General features: G+C 41.7%; 1 protein-coding gene across 1 annotated transcript in view; it reads left to right on the forward strand.

Moving 5' to 3' along the window:
* Nucleotides 1–1353: 1353 nt before the first annotated feature.
* Nucleotides 1354–22144, forward strand: part of hmga1a (high mobility group AT-hook 1a) — a gene marked incomplete at its 3' end in the record, with an annotated part of 35738 nt that continues 14947 nt past the window's right edge. Inside the window, exons 1-4 of the mRNA XM_084070180.1 lie at nucleotides 1354–1472; nucleotides 4532–4637; nucleotides 12225–12302; nucleotides 18971–19036. Of these exons, the coding sequence (XP_083926306.1) occupies nucleotides 4551–4637; nucleotides 12225–12302; nucleotides 18971–19036 (231 nt within the window). The 5' untranslated portion in view covers nucleotides 1354–1472; nucleotides 4532–4550. The remainder of the gene's footprint in view (nucleotides 1473–4531; nucleotides 4638–12224; nucleotides 12303–18970; nucleotides 19037–22144) is intronic.

Here is a 22144-nt window from a genome sequence, read left to right on the forward strand (position 1 = left end):
GTGTGTGAGAGACTATTGAGAGAGAGGACCAGTTCATTTCCATGACAGTCTCTTGTAGACAAGAAGCAGTGGGTGGCGACACACACACACACACACACACACACACACACACACACACACACACACACACACACACACACACACACACACACACACACACACACACACACACACACACACACACACACACCTTCAGGCATTAACATTCAGTCTGTCTCGTCTGATTGCATAGCTGACATGTTTATGCCAAACATCAGATCTACTCAGAGCCTTGGACCTCATGAGGTCTAATTATATGCAACGGTTACAATGTCATTTAGATCAGTGCTTCTCAAACTATTTCATGTCAAGGACCCCCAAATGCACACTTATTCGCATGCCCATTTGAAAATATATGCCAAGGACCCCCATAAGAGAAGATTTGTACTGCTCTAGCAGTGATTCTCAACCATTTTAATCCCTTTTTTGACATGCATTAGGCTACGGACCCCCATTTACTGGCATTTCTATCTCTGGGACCCCAATTTATATTGTAAAATCAGTGATAATTTAACTCTGAGAGTGTACAAATGGAACCAAATGGACCCGTTAGGGTCCATTTGGTTCCATTTGTACACTCTCAGAGTTACAGACCCATAAGGGTCCATTAGGTTCCTAACTATCTATCATTTAGCTGGGGACCCCCTGGAACTCCCTCAAAGTACCCCTGGGGGTCCCCGGACCCCACTTTGAGAACCAAGGATTTAGATAGCATGTTATTTAGACAGATGGCAGGTTCATTTGTTTTACCTGGTAGCCTATATAGTTTAAATGTACATACATCACATTACACTCATGTACCTTTCAATGGTTTTGTACTTTGTAAATTCATGACGTGCATCGACTGAAGGTGTAAAAATGTATACATTTATCCAAAGAGTAACACAATAAACGCTAGAAACGAATCAAACGACCCAACGACTACATTTCCCATGAACGCGGTTGCTACAGGGCTTCGCCAAAGCCCTGTAGAAGAGAGAGAGTAACGTTACGCTCTGATCTCGCCGCAAAGCGGGCCGCTACGGATATAGTTCCAAACATTGGAACTATCTCAGTGAGACAGATAGTGAGACAGAGCCACTTCCGCATTCCATTCTTCTCGATGGGAGTCAAAGCTAGTGTCATAACTCTCCTATATACGGCTCTTCCCCTGTCCACCAGGAGGGGGCGGGGCTTCACCCCAGCCCTCTCCAACGGGCGAGGGGGGGCGGGGCTTCACCCCGGCCCTCTCCAACGGGAAGAGAGGGTGGGCGGGGCTTCACCTCTCCCCTCTCTACCAGAGGGGGCGGGGCTTGCAGCACATTAAAACAACCTCCTCCTGCCTCAACCTGGCGCCTTTTCTTCTCCTTTATTCTTTATTCCGCATCAAGAAAAGAATAGAAAGAAACACGTGTTGTGTTTTTTTTTACACGACGTTCATTCATTCTGAGAAGGTAAAAACATCATCACGTTATTTTATCATCGTTATAATAATATAAATGTGTGTCTGTGTGTGTTTAAAAGGTGTATGTTGTTTAAAGGGGCGGGTTGTGTGTGTGTGTTACATGCACACACTGTGTGTAGTACAGAGAGAGCTCGAGCTGTAGACTTTTCAAACCGGGCAGAACCGGAGGATCAAACATTAACCTCCAGACATTATTATATTATTATATATATTTATATCTTTATTTTTCCTCCGTCCGTCGAAGCGACGTGTTTTTTAACATCTTTTTGGGGGGAAATAAAAAAAAAGGTAAGATTTTAAACCTTTAAAAAGCCTTTAAAACGTGAATAAATAATAAAGTGACTGAACGGTTTGTTGCTTTTTATCAAGATTTACCGTTTAAATGCCTAAAATCCTGATAAGAGGCGCTTTATAATGTATAATATATATAATACATTATATATACACATATACATATATATATATATATATATGTAACATGTCGGTGTTTTTAAAGGGTTTTTTATGGTTTAAAGCTCTAATAAACACGTCGTGTTAAAACGCGCTTTAACGTCGCTTTAAACTCAACGGTTTGTCGTTCATTGTGGTTCAAACATTCACTGTTTTATTATTATTACATCCATGTCCTCCTCCTCCTCCTTCCTCCTGCTCCTGCATGGCGGAGAGAGGAGAGAGAGGAGGAGCAGATCTACAAGCTCACGAGGCGTCGCGACCTACAGCCCTGTGAGCTTGTAGATCTGTTCCTTTTCTCTTCACACAGCAGAGTCATTGTAACGTGTTTTAATGTAACCCTGCAGTGTGTGTGTGTGTGAGTGTGTGTGGGCCGTGCGTGTGTGTGTGTGTGTGTGTGTGTGTGTGTGTGTGTGTGTGTGTGTGTGTGTGTGTGGGCCGTGCGTGTGCGTGTGTGTGTGCTACCCTAACGTTGATTTAAAATATATTCCAGTTTTAATCATATTTTAAAGCTTATATTTCATCGTCCTACTGAACCACACTAACATATATATTTATATATATTTGTTATGTTTATAATCTTCTACATATCGTGTGTTTTTGTGTGATTTAAATGATTTAAATGTGTATTTTTTTCATCTTCTTAATGAAATAACACGATGTTTGTTTATATGAATTATTATGACGTGTTGTCCGGTCGTACGGAGAGCTATAGAGCTGGAGATAATAAAGTGTGGCGCGCGCGCAGGGCCTAGCTATAGCATGCTAACGTGCTAATGCTAAACCAGCAGTACAATGCACTGAATGCAGTAGTACAGCGTGCTAGCATGCTAATGCTAAACTAAGTAGTTCGGTATACAATAGTACGATGCTAACGTGCTAATGCTAAACCAATACAATGCACTATATAGCATGCTAGCTCTAATGCTAAACTGTGCCAGACTGTGGTTCTCCAAAGTGGGGTCCGGGGACCCCCACGGGGTCCCTGATGGGGGGGGGGGGGGGGAGGGGTTTCCTGGGGGTCCCCAGAACTAAAATATTGAATGTAGCATTACAATCAGTTGAACCACCTCGACCCCCCTGTGTGTACAACTACTAAGCTAGCTAACACACTGTGTGTGTGTGTGTGTGTGTGTGTGTGTGTGTGTGTGTGTGTGTGTGTGGTCCTCTTGGACCTGATCCAGTCCTTTTAAACCAGTGCTTCTCAGACTTTTTCATGCCAGGGACCCCCAAATTGATATGTATTTGGCCACGGACCCCCATCTGAAAATATGTTGTGCCAGGGACCCCCAGAAGCAAAGATTTGTGTTAAAATGTTCCCTTTAAAAGAAATGTATTCAAAGATTTGCGCGAATCTTCAAAGATCTTTCAAAAAATAGCCAAAAGTATAAAAGGTTACAATTATTGTGACGCTATATTCACACATTTTGCCGGGGACCCCCTGGAACCCCCTCAAGGACCCCTGGGAGGTCCCCGGACCCCACTTTGAGAACCAATGTTTTAAACTACAACCAGTTTAATGGAGTTTATTTAAAAGACCTTCTCTAATACCTGCAGAGATAAATAAATACCATTACTGACTGCATCAACAGTAATCAACTCAACTAGACTGTAAAACCTGCTCCAACACACTGGCCACGTTGTCAAATAACATAAGAAAGACGCAAACATTGTGGAAAATAGCAGATCTACAAGCTCGTTGTGAGCTTGTAGATCTGCTATTTTCACAATATTTATCTGTGGAACAGGGTCATACTAAATGTAATGCCTCGACTCCTACAATTCCATGTGCTTGTCAGGGTGGGAGGTCCCCAGTTCAAATATGATTATTTAGGGGGGTCCCCAGTTCACATATGATTATTTAGGGGGGTCCCCAGGTCACATATGATTATTTAGGGGGGTCCCCAGTTCAAATAAGATTATTTTGGTGGGGGTCATAGCCTGAAAAGGTTGAGAACCACTGTGTATATAGATGGATAGATAGATAGATAGATCCACACAACATGCATCACTATAGCATAGTGTGTCCTCTTGGGCCTGATCCAGTCTTTTTTAGAACACTTTAATGGAGTTTATTATTTAGCACAAGGGTTCCCAAACTTTTCAGGCCATGAACCATTGTGAAAATAGCCGATCCACAAGCTCACAACGCCTCGCACCGCGAGGCGTTGTGAGCTTGTAGATCGGCTATTTTCACAATGTTTGCCTCTTTTCTTGCGTTTAATATTTGACACATTTTGGGATCATTAAAAAGGTCTTAAGAGTCATTAAATTGTCACTTTATAAAAGTACAGATACCCTGTATGTACACTTATATACTGTATGATGCTTTGTTTACCGTTCAGTGACACGACTATTGTTGCACATGAAGCTAATCATCTGGGGGACCCCCCCCCCCAATAATTTGGGGACCCCCAGTCCAGCGGTTGAGGCATAAACGGTAGTGGAACTATGGCGAGGATTATATACAGAGGTGAACCCCGCTACCTACTGAGGAGGAGGGTCTCTTTTATGTGTGTGTGTGTGTGTGTGTGGGTGTGTGTGTGTTGCCCCCCCCCCATGCTGTGGTGTTAATGTGTGTTTTGTGTGTTTTGTCAGATCTAGACGCAGAGAGAACATGAGTGGAAAGGAGGCAGCAGAAGGCGAGGAGAAGAGGGGCCGCGGGAGACCCCGCAAGCACCCCACCCAGGAGAAGACTGATGCAGTAAGTGATGCAGTAAGTGTCCAGTTTAGTGTCCTATGTTTAATGTGCTTTAAACACATCATGTATTAATACCCTCTTCTTTAATGTGCTTTAAATGCCAGTAGATGTAGAATTTATTTCCATAGTTTGTGCTTTAATTCATTAAGACGCACCTGTGTCATTTTAACATTTCTTTTTGGCCATTCAAAAATGTTCTTTTTGGCCATTCAAAAATAACAGATCTACAAGCTCATAGCGCGGCACAGAGTGTCAGGGAGGAGGTTCTGTATCGTTTATGATAGTCAGTCACTCATATTTGATACAGTCTGTTTCTGGTGAAAATGTAACTAATTCGGTGGAAGTAACATTATCGTTTTCTCACCGTCAGTTGATGCTTCATATCCATAAGAGTCAAACCACCAGGTCATTTGTTTATTTTTGGAACACAGTTCTTATTTGACGTGATATTAAACACGTCTATGGGATTCAGAATGGGGGGGGGGGAACTGCGAACCAGGTAGACAAACCAAGGATGTGTAAATTACGTCAGACTTTGGTGGTCTATTTTAGAACATTTTTGAAAAATCTTTAAGTTTAAAAAATAAATAAAAATAGAATTTGTTAACACAAATCTTATCTTCTGGGGGTCCCCTGGCACAAAACATTTTCAGATGGGGGGGGGTTCCGCGGCCAAATGCATATCATTTTGGGGGTCGTCCTAGAACTACTGATTTTATTTTATAAGGCATTTTGTAGAATGGGTCTTAAAGGGTTAAGATCAGATACTAACATGTTATGAGTTCAGGTTCAAAGTTCAGACTAAGTGCCTTTTGTTGTGTCTTTGTTTGTGCCAACACAACAAAACATGCAACAAAGTAACCAGGGTTAAAGGGCCAGACCGCTGTGCTAGAGGTTAGGGTTGCCGTGGTTTAACTCCAAAGCTGGACAAGAAATCTAAAATAATTGCTCCATTGATTAGAAATTGATAATTCAAAATATGCTCCTCATTGACTTACATTGTACGCTGAAACAGATCTCAAAGTCACTCTTTTAGCACGTAAATGAATGCAAGTAAAGTTTATTCAGACAATATAGAACATGACCAAACCCACTGTTTTTATTTTAATAAAAAAAAAAAAAAATTGAAGACCAGGGGTTCCCCAGCAAAATTTGCTAGCATAATTTTAACCACTTAGCTTTGACTATTCAAAAATAGCAGATCTACAAGCTCATAGCACGGCACGCGCTATATGCTTGTAGATCTGCTATTTTTGAAAGATCTTGAAAGTGTGTGTGTGTGTGTGTGTGTGTGTGTGTGTGTGTGTGTAAAATACTTTTTGCTTTTTCTAAGCGGTCATTTTGAACACGAATCTTTGCATCAGGGGGTCCCTGATATTTTCAGATGGGGGTCCTTGGCATGAAAAAGGTTAAACCACTGGTCTAACGATATACTGTTAAAAATAATAATCTGTACGTTGAAACTACATTGGACTGCCGCGCTATGAGCTTGTAGATCTGCTATTTATGAATAGATAAAGTGTAAAATAATGCTTTTTAGCTCAAAGCAAAAAATGACACAGATGCTTCTCCAGGTCTTAATGGGTTAATGTAAACGCTCTGGAACCTAGAATAAAAAAGAAGGATAGATTACAGGGGCGTGTCCCAGCGTAGTACCGGGGTATTGCACATGCGCAGTAAAATCCTGCCTGAACATAGAAAAAGGCTCAGTAGATGGCAGCGTGTGACCCTTAAACGGTAGTGTTTGTTTTGTGTCACTTCAGTAGCCACGGAGACCTGCTGAAGATCTTTATTTGCTGAAATTAAATGTTAATATGGCCAAAACAAGTAGGCCTATTTAGTGCCATAATAGGCATGAATATTAGCCCAAACTTGGATATGGGGGTTTATGTCACTTTGTTGTTGTTCTTTATAACTATGTAAGTCATTTAGTCCACTTGTGTATTAGAATTACAAACCTGCAGCTGTTTAGGTGCTGAGTGGAGAGAACAACAAACACACACCTCGACCGACTGAGAAGGGATCCTGGGGGTTTTTATGTAGCGCCTCTGCTGGAACACTCCGTCGTGCACTTCCTGATAACACTGCGCATGTGCAATACCCCGGTACTACGCTGGGACACGCCCCTGTAATTCATCCTTCTTTATTTATTCTAGGTTTAACCAGGAAGCAGCAGTGGGTTGTTCTGGTAGGGTTAGGTTTAAACCAGGAAGCAGCAGTGGGTTGTTCTCATAGGGTTAGGTTTAAACCAGGAAGCAGCAGTGGGTTGTTCTCATAGGGTTAGGTTTAAACCAGGAAGCAGCAGTGGGTTGTTCTGGTAGGGTTAGGTTTAAACCAGGAAGCAGCAGTGGGTGGTTCTGGTAGGGTTAGGGTTAAGGGTTAGGGTTTGTTCTAGGTTGTGTGATGAGTCAGGTCAGACCTGAGATGCAGGAGGAGGCTGGATTGCCAGAATCTGCTTATTATAATTTCCCCGCAAGATTTTATTTGAAAATAGCCGATCCGCGCTGTGAGCTTGTAGATCTGCTATTTTCATATACATAGCTGATGTATATGTTAAAAGTGCTCATGTGGCCCCATAGTCGCTGCTTTTGGGCTGGTTTTCCTAGACCTGGTTGCTTGTTTCTCTCTCAGAATCTGGCAACACTGGGATCTGGCAACACTATGAACGGTTTTGTGTATATATTATTAAAGCCAACATTTGTAACTCAAATGTTTAGTTTCTGGGGGGATTCTACAACATGTTTGAATGTAAGACCGGGGGGGTCCGTGCCCCCCCTCCGCCCCCCCCCCCCCCCCACCACCAGAAGCAAAGATTTGAGTTAAAAATGTTGTTTAAAAAATGTACTCAAAGAATCTGCTCCCAAGTTTCACCATTAAAAAAAAAAAAAAAAAAGGCAGATCTACAAGCTCATAGCACTATGAGGCACTATGAGCTTGTAGATCTGCTATGACCCTCCTGAACGCCATCATAGATTGACCTCTGACCCCGGTGGGTCCTGTATGACAGAGGTTCTCAAACTTTTTCATGTCAAGGACCCTTAAAATTGACACACGGACCCCCATTTCTAAAGATATGCCAGGGACCCCCATAAGAGAAGATTTTTTTTACGGCTCTAGCAGTGATTCTCAACCATTTTAATTTCAAGGACCCCCCAGTTTAACATGCATTAGGCTATGGACCCCCATTTAATGGCATTTATACCTCTGGGACCCCAATTTATATTGTAAAATCAATGTTAATGTAACTCTGAGAGTGTACAAATGGAACCAGATGGATCCGTTAGGGTCCATTTGGTTCCATTTGTACACTCTCAGAGTTACAGACCCATAAGGGTCCATTTGGTGCCTAATCTATCATTTAGCTGGGGACCCCCTGGAACTCCGTCAAGGACCCCTGGGGGTCCCTGTACCCCACTTTGAGAAGCACTGCTGTGTGAGTCATGAGACACAGCGGCTGTGAGCTTCATAGTGAAGCTGTGTGTAACCTGAACTCATTCAACTAGTAGTAACCCCCCCCCCCCCCCCCTCTGTACTCTGAATGGACAGCGTAGGCCCCCCCCCCCCCCCCCCCTGAATGGATAGCGTAGCGTAGAGGTGATTCACCCTGCTAGCTGTCAGACAAGCTTGTTAACCCGTTAAGAACGGGAACGCATCTGTGTCATTTTAAACATGTCCTGTGGGATATATATATATATATTCTTTTTTTTAAACAGCAGATCTACAAGCTCGTAGCGCGACTACAAAGTGCCGCGCTACAAGCTTGTAAATCTGCTATTTTTTTTCTTTCTTTTTTTTTTTATCGTGAAAATCGAGTGCAAATCTTTTGAGTACATTTTTGAAACCCCCTTTTTTTTTTTTTTTAACTAAAATCTTTGCTTCTGGTGGAGGGGAGGGGGGGGTCCCGGGGGGGTCCCTGGAACACAATGTTTTGAGATGGAGTGGTCTGCGGGGCCAAATACATGAGATTTTGGGGGTCCTTGACATGAAAAAGTTTGAGAACCACTGATTTATATACGTAACGTAGCAACATATACGTTTTTTTCAACCAAAAAAAAAACATTTAGTAAAATCCACCAGAAACAAAGATTTGAGTTAAAAATGTTCGCTTTAAAAAATATAAATATATATACAAAGATTTGCACCAATTTGTACGATTTTTCGAAAACAAAAATAGCAGATCTAGGAGCTTGTAGATCTGCTATTTTTTGAACAGCCCAAAGAAATCCAAAAAAGTGCCACACAGATGCTCCTCTCCCCGTCCCGTCTTTAATGGGTTAACTCTCCGGGATTGAATTGCGTGGTCGGTTTCTTTTTGACGCTGCCGCTATGTTACGATGCAACCAGAGGCAGCTCTGCCATGATGACGATCTGATCTGATCTGCAAGACCACATGATGCAGCCACACTCCTCCTCCTTCTTCTTCTCATTGTCTTTCACTGAGTCATAACTTCATCATCATGTCCCTGCTGCTGCCGGAACGCATCTGTGTGTAAATCTGTTTTTAGATTCCTCTGGCTATTCAAAAATAGCAGATCTACAAGCTCATAGCGCGGCACCGAGTGCCGCGCTATGAGCTTGTAGATCTGATATTTTTGAAAAATCATGACAATTTATTTTAACCCATTGAGACCTTAAGCCGATTCTACATGTCTCCTAAATCTCAACAGTTTTCTGAAAAACCTATGTTTCTATATCAGTGGTGCTCAATCTCTTTCATGTCAAGGACCCCCATCAAAATATGTTGTTCCAGGGACCCCCCAGAAGCAAAGATTTGAGTTAAAAATGCTCGCTTTAAAAAATATATATATTCAAATATTTGGACACATTTTCACGATTTTTCAAAAATAGCAGATCTACAAGCTCGTAGCGCGGCACTCGGTGCCGCGCTATGAGCTTGTATATCTGCTATTTTTGAATAGCCCAAAGTGTAAAATAATGCTTTTTAGCTCAAATCTAAAAATGACACAGTTCCAGGTCTTAATGGGTTAATACATATTTTTAAAGCGAACATTTGTAACTCACATCTTTGCTTCTGGGGGGGGAATGGACAAATGTCTTCTAAATCCTAACAGTTTTTTGAAAAAAACATACGTTGCTACAATCGGTGAACTTTCAGGGGGACCATTGTGGTCCTGTGTATTCAATTCATCAACAGAACGGCGCGTTGGATATGAACACGTCAATACACGTCCGTCAACAATAAACGGCTACATTTACAGAGGAGAAAAATGTAGCCTCTCTGCTCCTTCCAATGGAAATGAATATCCATCTCTTCTGTAGTTTTCTGATGGTTGCTTGTTCAGGACGGTTTAGAAAGAAAGCAGTGAATCACATCCCATTCAGGATGTGATTCACTGCTTTCTTTCTAAACCGTCCTGAAAAAGCATCCATCAGAATGCAGTGTGTTTCTGTATGTTTAAAAAGACACGTGCCATTAAAAAACACTGAATTGTTTTTGCTCATTACAATATAAAACTAAAGTTCTCAACCTGTGATTGGGGATCCCCAGGGGGGGTCCCCATATGAATGTGCGGGGGTCCTCAGATGACAATGGTGACAATTAAGAACTTCTTCTAAGACCTTTTTTAATACCTAAAAAGAAGTCGGACCATAACTTACTGCATCAAAAGTAATCAACAAACTACACTATAAAAACTGGTCAAACATCGGCCAAATAATATGATGATAGACCAAATAATATAAGAACGAGGCAACATTTTGAAAATAGCAGATCTACAAGCTCATAGCGCGGCACTCGGTGCCGCGCTATGAGCTTGTATATCTGCTATTTTTGAATAGCCAAAGAAATATAAAAATGACAGATTCTTTCCCAGTCAAACTGGGTTAATGTATATTTTCTAACTCTGAGTGTACAAATGTGTCCATTAGGTTCCATTCCTACACACTGTGAGTTAAACTGAGGATTCTACGGTTTATCTCGTTAACGGCTCATCAGGTCAAGATTGGGCTAATTAGTGCTCGTTAATGTGGTTACGTCTTGTCACAGCTTGTACACCATAATCGACCTTGATGTTTAACTCTTCAGAGCTATTTGTGCAAAGACACTGTTGTACAGCCAAGTATAAAGTAGGGCTTAATCAGATTATTATTAAAACAAATCTGTCTGATTCTTTTTTTCGCAATGAGGTTAATATACAATTTAATGTAAAAAAATGTGCTTCAAGAATATTCGATTAATGGAAACCCTTTCCATTAATTGAAGTTCCAAGCAGATAAGCTACCATTGAGGATTTGTGTGCGGCTACCACGGTACCCGGAACGCTCGCCCCAACACACACTCGCCCCCCTTTTTTACAAGGTTAGGCGTATTTTTACTGAGGTTACATTTAGGAATACCTGGTCGACCTGGTTCCAAGATCAGGGGGGGTTTAGGGGTTCAGCGTCTTGCTCAAGGACAGCTAGCCTGTAGAGCCCGTCAGCCCTAAAGTAGTGCTGCCTGGGTGTCTGTTGCACTGACCTCGGGGCCCGGCGCTCCGTCCCGTGCGGTGCCAGCCGTGTGCCATGAACAAAGTGTCCCGTGTAACGAGTTGCATGTCAGGGCGGTGTTACACGGAGACATGTTACACCTAAATAATTTGTCATCTCGCCGCTGTGATGCTACAGGGTTCATTTATGTAAGGATAAGGCAAAAGGTCTGAATCTACAAATGCCTTCTAAATCATTTGTTCTCAAAGTGGGGTCCGGGGACCCCCAGGGGTCCTTGAGGGAGTTCCAGGGGGTCCCCAGCTAAATGATAGATTAGGCACCAAATGGACCCTTATGGGTCTGTAACTCTGAGAGTGTACAAATGGAACCAAATGGACCCTAACGGGTCCATTTGGTTCCATTTGTACACTCTCAGAGTTACATTAACATTGATTTTACAATACAAATTGGGGTCCAAGAGATATAAATGCCATTAAATGGGGGTCCGTAGCCCTAATGCATGTCAAACTAGGGGTCCTTGAAATTAAAATGGTTGAGAATCACTGCTAGAGCCGTAAAAATCTTCTCTTATGGGTGTCCCTGGTATATCTTTTCAAATGGGGGTCCGCGGGTTAATAAATGTCAATTTGGGGGTCCTTGACATGAAAAAGTTTGAGAACCACTGTTCTAAATCAGTACTTCTCAAATGTTCTCAAAAGGACCCGACATCGAATTGTTTGGCTGCGGACCCCAAATCTATCAATGCAAATCTATGAATAAATATTCTACAAATGTCTTCTAAAACTGCTTTTGAAAACTTCTGTTTCTATATCAGTGGTTCTCAGACTTTTTCATGTCAAGATTATATGCATTTTACCGCGCACCCCCCCCGTCTCAAAATATGTTGTTCCAGGGACCCCCCAGAACCAAAGATTTGAGTAAAAAATGTTTGCATTAAAACAATATATATATTCAACGATTTGCACACATGTTCACGTTTTTTCAAAAAATAACCAAGGTGTAAAATAATGCTTTTTAGCTCAAACCAAAAAGTGACACAGATGCGTTCCAGGTCTTAATGGGTTAAATATATAGCTCTAGTTTTATATAACTTTAAGTGTATTTTGTTATTGACTGTTTTCTCTCTCTCCTGTGTTTCTCCAGGGTGCCCCGTCTCCCAAGAGGGCCAGAGGGCGGCCGAAGGGCAGCAGAAACAAGGGGCGTGCAGCAGCCAAGGCCAAAGTACGTCTTTTTACCCTCATGCCTTTCCTTACCCCCACTGAACCACATCAACCCTGTTACCTCTAGTAGAGATGTACCCCACTGAACCACATCAACCCTGTTACCTCTAGTAGAGATGTACCCCACTGAACCACATCAACCCCGTTACCTCTAGTAGAGATGTACCCCACTGAACCACATCAACCCTGTTACCTCTAGTAGAGATGTACCCCACTGAACCACATCAACCCTGTTACCTCTATGTACCCCACTGAACCACATCAACCCTGTTACCTCTATGTACCCCACTGAACCACATCAACCCTGTTACCTCTATGTACCCCACTGAACCACATCAACCCTGTTACCTCTATGTACCCCACTGAACCACATCAACCCCGTTACCTCTAGTAGAGATGTACCCCACTGAACCACATCAACCCTGTTACCTCTAGTAGAGATGTACCCCACTGAACCACATCAACCCTGTTACCTCTATGTACCCCACTGAACCACATCAACCCTGTTACCTCTATGTACCCCACTGAACCACAGTTATAGATTGTACTAAATAATACTAAAACAGTGATGTTACTAGGTTGTCATTCAAATGGGTCCCAGAAACATTTTATGGGTCCCCAATTACACGTCCCCCCCCCCTCCACATCTTCTATGAGTGTGTGACTGTGTACATTATATCCTGATGCAGTGGATCTCAACCTTTTCAGGCAGCGACCCCCCAAAATAATCATATTTTAACTGGGGACCCCCCACCCTGAGGAATTAGGAGTTGAGGCACTTCATTTAGTTTGATTCAGTTCCACAGATACATATTGTGAAAATAGCAGATCTAGATCAGTGCGACCCGTTCCTGCTTTTCAAGACCGATACCGATATATATATATACATATATAAAAAAATCATAAATATATTTTTTCAAATGTATATGAATCTGTAGTATTAGCACACCTTATGGTAAGAAATACTAGTAGTGGGCAACAGGTGGATTTAACATAGCTTTGACCAATAGAATACATTTAATCATAGAATCTTTTAGTCATTATTATTATTTTATTTTGTATTATTTATGAATGTAGAATTTGTTTTTACTATTTATTGTGTAGCAATAAAAGACTGAAAACATTGGCTTACAGTGGAATTGTTGGCAAATAAAGAAATAGGAATTCAAGAAATAATGAAGACAAATACTGACAATGCCTATGAACATTGGCTTGCAGTTATTGCACATAGCCAACATGCAATAATAATATTAGGCTTGTCATTGAGAAAGGAAAATAAAGTTGTCTTAGAGGAGAAGTGGAACCTTATAAGTCACTTTAAGTTTAGCATGAGGGAGAGGGTCTACCCTCTACAGGGAATTAGGCTACAGAAAACATCCAGTTGCCTATTAAACATAAACAAGACACAGACGATAGACAACCGGTTACTTACAGCTGCCATTAATTAGTGCTTTTGATTGCCTTTGTGGTCAAATCAGGGTCAAATGCATAGGCTCAACGAGCCATCGTTAACCTGCTAATGTTACACAGCTGATTGGCAACATTAATCCACCACGTCACTCTGATCTCCAAGCAAGTGGGAGAACACTCAAAAATCGTGGATTTTACTTTGGCTGGTCAATTTAAGATGACAACAGCAACAAAGATTAGTAGTAGACCTGTATGTATGATGATCAGTTATTATTCCAGACAGTGGTCTATCCAAGACGTTTTAACACGTTTAAGACCAGGTCTCAACCAGCTCCTCATGCCGTCTCTCTCTCTCTCTCTGTGTGTGTAGTGTAGTCTAACAGCGAGGGGCTGTGCTGCTGCTGCTGCTGCTAAAACGTATGCGAGTCTCCACACAACGCTGTTTAACCGAGTTATACTTCTCCAGTACAACGGTGTCTAACCGAGTTACACTTCTCCACCAACGGTGTCTAACCGAGAGAGTCCATGCAGATCACAGCTGACAAATATTATATATTATCGAAGCTATTATTAATGTTATCGGTTTTATCGGGATGACGTCATAATTCCTGATATCAGACCGATAATTATCGGGCCGATACTTATCGTGCACTACTAATTTTACCGCAAATTATTGTTATATTTTTCTCTGTTGTTGGTGACAACTCTAGTGCGTCCCATGGACGCAACGACGGTGTCATGAATGCGTCCTTTCGCAATATGGTGCGTCAGCGACGCAGGACGCAGGCCTACGAGCATCTCTGCTAAAACATCACATCTTGCTAATTGTTTAGGAAACGGAGCGCTAGTTCAAACATAGTAGATTTAAAGACTAGGCCAAGCTTTTCGTGGTGAGATTTAATTTGTCTTTAAAGGGATTTTAGGCAACATTAAGCCTACATTTTAAGAATATTTTTTATATATATATATATATATATATATATATATATATATATATATATATATATATATATATATATATATATATATATATATATATATATATATATATATATATATATATTGCATTTCTTCCCCTCTATCAGCCACTATATAATGATGCTGGGGTGTTTTCCTGCATTGAAACACAGTCCTCTTTCTGAAATCTGTATTTTCCTACTATTTATGTTTTGACATCCGGGTATCCGGGACGTAAATGCACGGACGCGCATGTGCACGTCCGTGTGAACTGTTCGGGTGAAACCGAATGGGACCGAGTGCAGCCGACAAAAATGGAAATTTAATAACAGAGTGGACAATAGGTCCTAAAGATCACATTTAAGGTTGGAGGTAAAGAACAGTGTGAACCAGACCCCTCCCCCCCCTCCCTCACAGCCCTAGTTCTTCTCTCCTTGTCGTTTCCATAGCAACAGCTGATTTCTCCCCTCGCCCCATCTTTCTCTCTCTCTCTCTCTCTGTGTCTCTGTCTCTCTCTGTCTGTCTGTCTGTCTGTCTGTCTCTGTCTCTCTGTGTCTGTCTGTCTGTCTGTCTGTCTGTCTCTCTGTCTGTCGCTCTGTCTGTGTCTCTCTCTCTCTCTCTCTCTCTCTCTCTCTCTCTCTCTCTCTCTCTCTCTCCCTCTGTCTGTCTCTCTGTCTCTCTGTCTGTCTGTCTGTGTCTCTCTGTCTCTCTCTGTGTCTCTCACTCTCTCTGTGTGTCTGTCTGTCTGTCTGTCTGTCTCTCTCTCTCTCTCTCTCTCTCTGTCTGTCTGTCTGTCTCTCTGTCTCTGTGTCTCTCTCTGTCTCTCTGTCTGTCTCTCTCTGTCTGTCTCTCGGCCTCTGTCTGTCTGTCTCTCTGTCTGTGTCTGTCTCTGTCTGTCTCTCTCTCTGTGTCTCTAGTCAGTGTAGGATACATGTATACATGCATGTTATTATGGACTAATAGTTAAAAGGCTATTTAAAAAAAAGGCAGATCTACAAGCTCATAGCGCAGCACAGAATGCAGCGCTATGAGCTTGTAGATCTGCATGTGCATTCTGCTACACTGCACCAAAATGTGTGCAATTTGGCCGACTCTACGAATGTCTAAATCCTGTTGCTATGATATCAGTGGGTGCTCAAACCTTTTCCATGTCAAGGACCCCCAAAATGATATAATGCATTTGGCCGTGGACCCCCATCTGAAAATCTTTAGTCCCAGGGACCCCCAGAAGCAAAGATTTGAGTTAAAAAAAATGTATGCATGTATTCAAAGATTTAACACAAATGTTCAAGATCTTTCAAAACAATAGCAGATCGTAGTGTGGCTCTATGAGCTTGTAGATCTGCTGTTTTTTTTTAATCTAGAAAATGTGTGCAAATCTTTGAATATATTTACATACATTTTTTTAACTCAACTTCTAACTTTGCTTCTGGGGGTCCCTGGCACAAAACATTTTCAGATGGTGGTCCGCGGCCAAATGTATATCAATTTAGGGGTCCTTGGCATGAAAAAGGTTGAAAACCACTGGTTTAGAAGGATGCTAGCTAAGCATCATGCTTACATGTTCATTCATGATATTCATTCTGCTTTATTCTCTGTAAGCATGTGTGACTGTTTGAGCTTTTTTCTTTTCCTGGTTTGTTTGGTTCCCTCAGAACAGCTGTCCTTGTTGCCAGATTTTGAGAGAGAAATGAGCAACTAGGTCTATGAAGACCAGCTCAAAGGGATCGACTATCATTAGGCCACATGAAGCGCCGGATATTTGAAGATAGCCGATCTACAAGCTCACAACGCACAACTGCTATATCCCCCCCCCCCCCCCCCAAAAAAAATCTTGCAAATAGTAAAACATTTTTTAGGAAACATCTTAATACATCTGGTACAGGGGTCACAAAATACTCTCCATGGACAAATGCATATTAACTCTTAAACTGCCAGCAGTTTACATGGTAAAACATAGGGAATATGTTTTTTAACATTGAAGTAAATGGAGCAGCAACTTTTGGCTCTTTGTGAAGAACGGAAAAACGGCAGTCAGAGAGTTAATATGGGGGTCCTTCAGGCAGAGAGTTAATATGGGGGTCCTTCAGTCAGAGAGTTAATATGGGGGTCCTTCACCTGACAAGGTTTGAGAACCACAGATTTAACCCATTAAGTCCTGAGGCCGATTCTACAGAATGGATTCTAAATCCTAACAGTTCTTCGGAAAAAAAAAACATGTTGCTACGTCATCATCAGTGGTTCTCACACTTTTCCATGTCAAGGACCCCCACAATTATATGTATTTGGCCGTGGACCCCCATCTCATAATATTCAGTTCCAGGGACCCCCAAAAGCTAAGATTTGAGTTACTAATGTTCGCTTTAAATATATATATTTTCAAAGATTTGCACACATTGTCACGATTTTTCAAAAATGGTAGATCTACAAGCTCATCTACAAGCGACATTTAGGAAGGAAACTCCTGAATAAGCACCTAACTACACGAAATAAACAAGCCCCCCCCCCCCCCCCCAAAAAAAAAAGAAATGCAACCAGCAAACTACCAATATTTACAGATAAACAAGCCCAAGGTCCCTTACAATAAGCAGACATGGCAACCCTGCCAGCTGTCTGTGTGAGCCTCTCTCTGACCAGGTGGCCAGCGAACTGGAGTGCCCCCCCCCCCCCCCCCCCCCCCCATCGCACTTCCTGTCCGCCTTCCAGATAATAGAACCATGAACCCAATGCCCTCCCTGTTAACATCTGTGTACAGGCAACACTGCCCTCTGCAGGCCGTGAGGTGCAGGTTTCTCTGGGAAAAAGCAGCAAATTATGAAATGGTTTTCTTCTTCTTCTTCACAAAGGGTTAAAATGTCATTTAGACGCATGTTGTTTGATGGTATATTAAGCTTTACTGGAGTATTTCCCAGCTTCAGTATTTTTACTTCTACTCCACTACATCTCAGAGGCAAATATTGTACTTTTACTCCACTATTATTTGAAAACTTTAGTTACTTTGCAGATATAAATTATTACATAATAAAACTAGGGCTGGGACTCGTTTAAAAAAAATAATCTAATCAATTAGAGGCTTTGTAATTGATCAATCTAAATTAATCGCATGTTTAATCGCATATCAATATTTGACCTGAGAAGTAATTTCTTTTCAGTTAATACAGATTTTGGTGTATGAGTGAATCAATGAGTGAATACATAAGTTTAAGCAACAAAAAATAGTTCTGCACACAACCGTGTTTTTATCCACGCTTCCATCAGAGAGTTTTTTAAATCTAAATGTCCCATCCACGGGGCCAAGCAAAGCAGTCTGATCAGCTTCTTGTCCCATTGCGTGCACTGGGGTGTGTTGGCTGTTGGTTGGTGCACTGGTATGATCGGTACGCCTGAAACTCGTCCAGTGAGAAGTTCTGTGGTGCATAAACTAAGCGCGATTAAAATGCGATAATTTTTTTTAATCACGTTAATTTGCTGTAATTAATCAGTTAAAGTCCCAGCCCTAAATAAAACATACATTAACCACTTAAGCCCTATTTTATACATAGGCTATTTGAAAATAGACGATCTACAAGCTCACAACGCACTGCATCACGACACGTTGTGATAGTACTCATTACTATAGAGTGTTTGTTCAGTAACCGTGTTAAATGTGCTTTGATATTAACTGTGTGTGTGTGTGTGTGTGTGTGTTAATATTAACGGGTCATCTCCTGTGTGTGTGTGTGTGTGTGTGTGTGTTAATATTAACGGGTCATCTCCTGTGTGTGTGTGTGTGTGTGTGTGTGTGTGTTAATATTAACGGGTCATCTCCTGTGTGTGTGTGTGTGTGTGTTAATATTAACGGGTCATCTCCTGTGTGTGTGTGTGTGTGTGTTAATATTAACGGGTCATCTCCTGTGTGTGTGTGTGTGTGTGTGTGTTAATATTAACGGGTCATCTCCTGTGTGTGTGTGTGTGTGTGTGTGTGTTAATATTAACGGGTCATCTCCTGTGTGTGTGTGTGTGTGTGTGTGTGTGTGTGTTAATATTAACGGGTCATCTCCTGTGTGTGTGTGTGTGTGTGTGTGTGTGTGTGTTAATATTAACGGGTCATCTCCTGTGTGTGTGTGTGTGTGTGTGTTAATATTAACGGGTCATCTCCTGTGTGTGTGTGTGTGTGTGTTAATATTAACGGGTCATCTCCTGTGTGTGTGTGTGTGTGTGTGTGTGTGTGTGTGTGTTAATATTAACGGGTCATCTCCTGTGTGTGTGTGTGTGTGTGTGTGTGTGTGTTAATATTAACGGGTCATCTCCTGTGTTCTCCAGAAAGCGGCGCCGGCGGCCACGCCCACCACACCCGGTGGAAAACGCAGAGGAAGACCTAAGAAGGAGGTAAGACATGTTTAGTGTTTTAGAACACATCAAACACTTTAGCTCTATTTAATACAGAGGTTATTTTAAAATAGCAGATCTACAAGCTCACAGGTTCACCATGCTTTAAACACAACATTATTTTCCAGTCAATTGACTGAAAAATCTGTTTTCATTTTTTCTTACACAAATCCTGTATTTTTTTTCTAATGTGTTTCTCTTCTCTTTTCAATACTGTAGCAAATGACAAACTCTTCACTTTTTTTTAGTCTATTCTCTTACAAAGAACCTGTATTTTCTTTTCTTTTTTAACCCATTGAGACCTGGAACTGTGTCATTTTTTGATTTGAGCCAAAAAAGCATTATTTTACACTTTAGGCTATTCAAAAATAGCAGATCTACAAGCTCATAGCGCGGCACCGAGTGCCGCGCTATGAGCTTGTAGATCTGCTATTTTTGAAAAATCGTGAAAATGTCTGCAAATCTTTGAATATATATATATATATATATTTTTAAAGCGAACATTTTTAACTCAAATCGTTGCCTCTGGGGGGTCCCTGGAACAAAATATTTTGATGGGGGTCCGCGGCCAAATACACATAATAGTGGGGGTCCTTGACATGAAAAAGATTGAGCACCACTGATATAGAAACATACGTTTTTCAGAAAACTGTTGAGATGTAGGAGACATGTAGAATCGGCTTCAATCGGTCTCAATGTGTTAAGCGCCGTGCCCTCTGCTTGATGCATCACCATGCGTCTTTATTAAATCAATGTCAATTTGTTTGAATCGATTTTAATCGATTTCTTTTTTTATTTTTTATTTTTTATACCTTTTATTTTAGAGAGGGAGGGACAGGGACAGTAGGCTGACAGGAAATGGGGATAGAGATGGGGGGTGACATGCAGCAAAGGTCGTCGGGAACGGGAGTCGAACCCGCGACACGCTGTCAGGCTGGCAATGCAGCCTAGGGTGCCTGGACCGTCACGCTACGGCCCAGGCCCATTTTAATGGATTTCTGATAAATGGTTACATGATCAGGAGCCTTGTTGTTGTTGTTGATGATCCTACTCATGATGGGGAACCACTTAGAACTAGGGATGGAGCTCGAAAACCGGGTCCATTATATACCCGGGCATGAATTTATCGAGACCCGGTTTTCGATAAGCTTTAGGCTTGTCGAGCCTGTTATGGAGTGTAGCGGCCCATGACGTCATGTCTAAACTATCAAAACAAGAGGCCATCAAGAAATAAATCTAATCACCCACGCTGGCACAAACATGTTGGTCTAAAAGTGTATTGATAGCTGCAAGTTGTGCCAAACATCGCTGTCCGTTCCTCAGTCTATCGTTGCCGAAAATGGCAGATCTACAAGCTCACAACGTGGTGCGAACAGACGCAATGTGAGCTTGGAGATCGGCCATGTTTGGTGCGTGACACCGTCGTACGATGAAATATACATTGCGCTTTTAAAGTGACAGTACACACATTAACCGTTTCTTCAATATTATTTTCCAAAAGTAAAAAGGTCACTTGCCTTCTGTCTGTTAGAAAAGCACTGTATTTGAAGGCCCTAGTAAAATGTAGTGCAAGTGATATATTTTGGTTAAAACAAAGAAAAAAGAATAGAAAAAATAACTATGCATTTTTTGTTTATAAAAAGTTGAAGAGACATGGAGATTTTATAGTAATTATTACAGTACTATTCATAATATAAAGCCATTTAACACTTATTGCACATTATATGAATGGTTGTTTTAATGATAGGCAAAAATATTTTAAACTTTTGATAGTGGTCAGCCACAAACTCACTGTCACAACTGGCCAATAAAAAAAGACACTGGTTCTGTTCAGAATTTTTCGCCTCACGTCTTTTTTTCTTAATAATAGAAAAAGATCGATAGTGGGCTCGATAAAAGCTCGGTTCGATAAGCAGGCTCGATAAGGTGCTCATTATCAATAAAAATTAACGAGCTCCATCCCTACTTAGAACTAGAGATGCACTGATTAATCGGCCACCGATTAAAAAAAAAAAAGAAAGAAAAAAAAGCCTGTTTTAGGTCAAAGCGTGTGGATCAGTGCTCGGCCCGCTCACTGTAAAGTCAGATGTTATACCGGTCACTGTGTGTAAAGTCAGATGTTATGTCGGTCACTGTGTGTAAAGTCAGATGTTTACCGGTCACTGTGTGTAAAGTCAGATGTTATGCCGGTCACTGTGTGTAAAGTCAGATGTTATACCGGTCACTGTGTGTAAAGTCAGATGTTATACCGGTCACTGTGTGTAAAGTCAGATGTTATGCCGGTCACTGTGTGTAAAGTCAGATGTTATGCCGGTCACTGTGTGTAAAGTCAGATGTTATGCCGGTCACTGTGTGTAAAGTCAGATGTTATGCCGGTCACTGTGTGTAAAGTCAGATGTTATGCCGGTCACTGTGTGTAAAGTCAGATGTTATGCCGGTCACTGTGTGTAAAGTCAGATGTTATGCCGGTCACTGTGTGTAAAGTCAGATGTTATGCCGGTCAGATTGATTCTGCGTGTTGGCACTGTGCAGCAACAGCATGATGATCAAAGTCGTGCAAGTCTACTCGGTAAACATTAGCAAGAGAAGCCCACAGATAGTGCTGATTACCTTTGAAATATACATATATTATATTATATTCCATAATGCTGCGCGCAGTTATAGCCTAGTCCATTGGTTCTCAAAGTGGGGTCCGGGGACCCCCAGGGTTACTTGAGGGGGTTCCAGGGGGTCCCCAGCTAAATGATGGATAGGAACCAAATGGACCTTATGGGTCTGTAACTCTGAGAGTGTACAAATGGAACCAAATGGACCCGTTAGGGTCCATTTGGTTCCATTTGTACACTCTCAGTTAAATTAACATTGATTTTACAATGTGAATTGGCGTCCCAGAGGTATAAATGCCATTAACACATCCACTGCCAGGCCCGTAGTCCTACGGGCCGTTAAATCCAACCGTTAACTGCCGTTCCCGTAGCCCGTAGTCCCGTAGTTTTCCCATGTTAAATCGTGCAGGTGCAGATTCCGGATTTTTTTTGCACTTCCGGTCTCGAAGTGGGCGGACCGGAAACAGAAATAATACTGTTTCCGGTTTTTCTCCCCGCCCTC

Source organism: Gymnoscopelus microlampas, assembly GCF_963454915.1.
Source record: "Gymnoscopelus microlampas genome assembly, chromosome: 10".
Classification (NCBI taxonomy): Eukaryota; Metazoa; Chordata; class Actinopteri; order Myctophiformes; family Myctophidae; genus Gymnoscopelus; species Gymnoscopelus microlampas.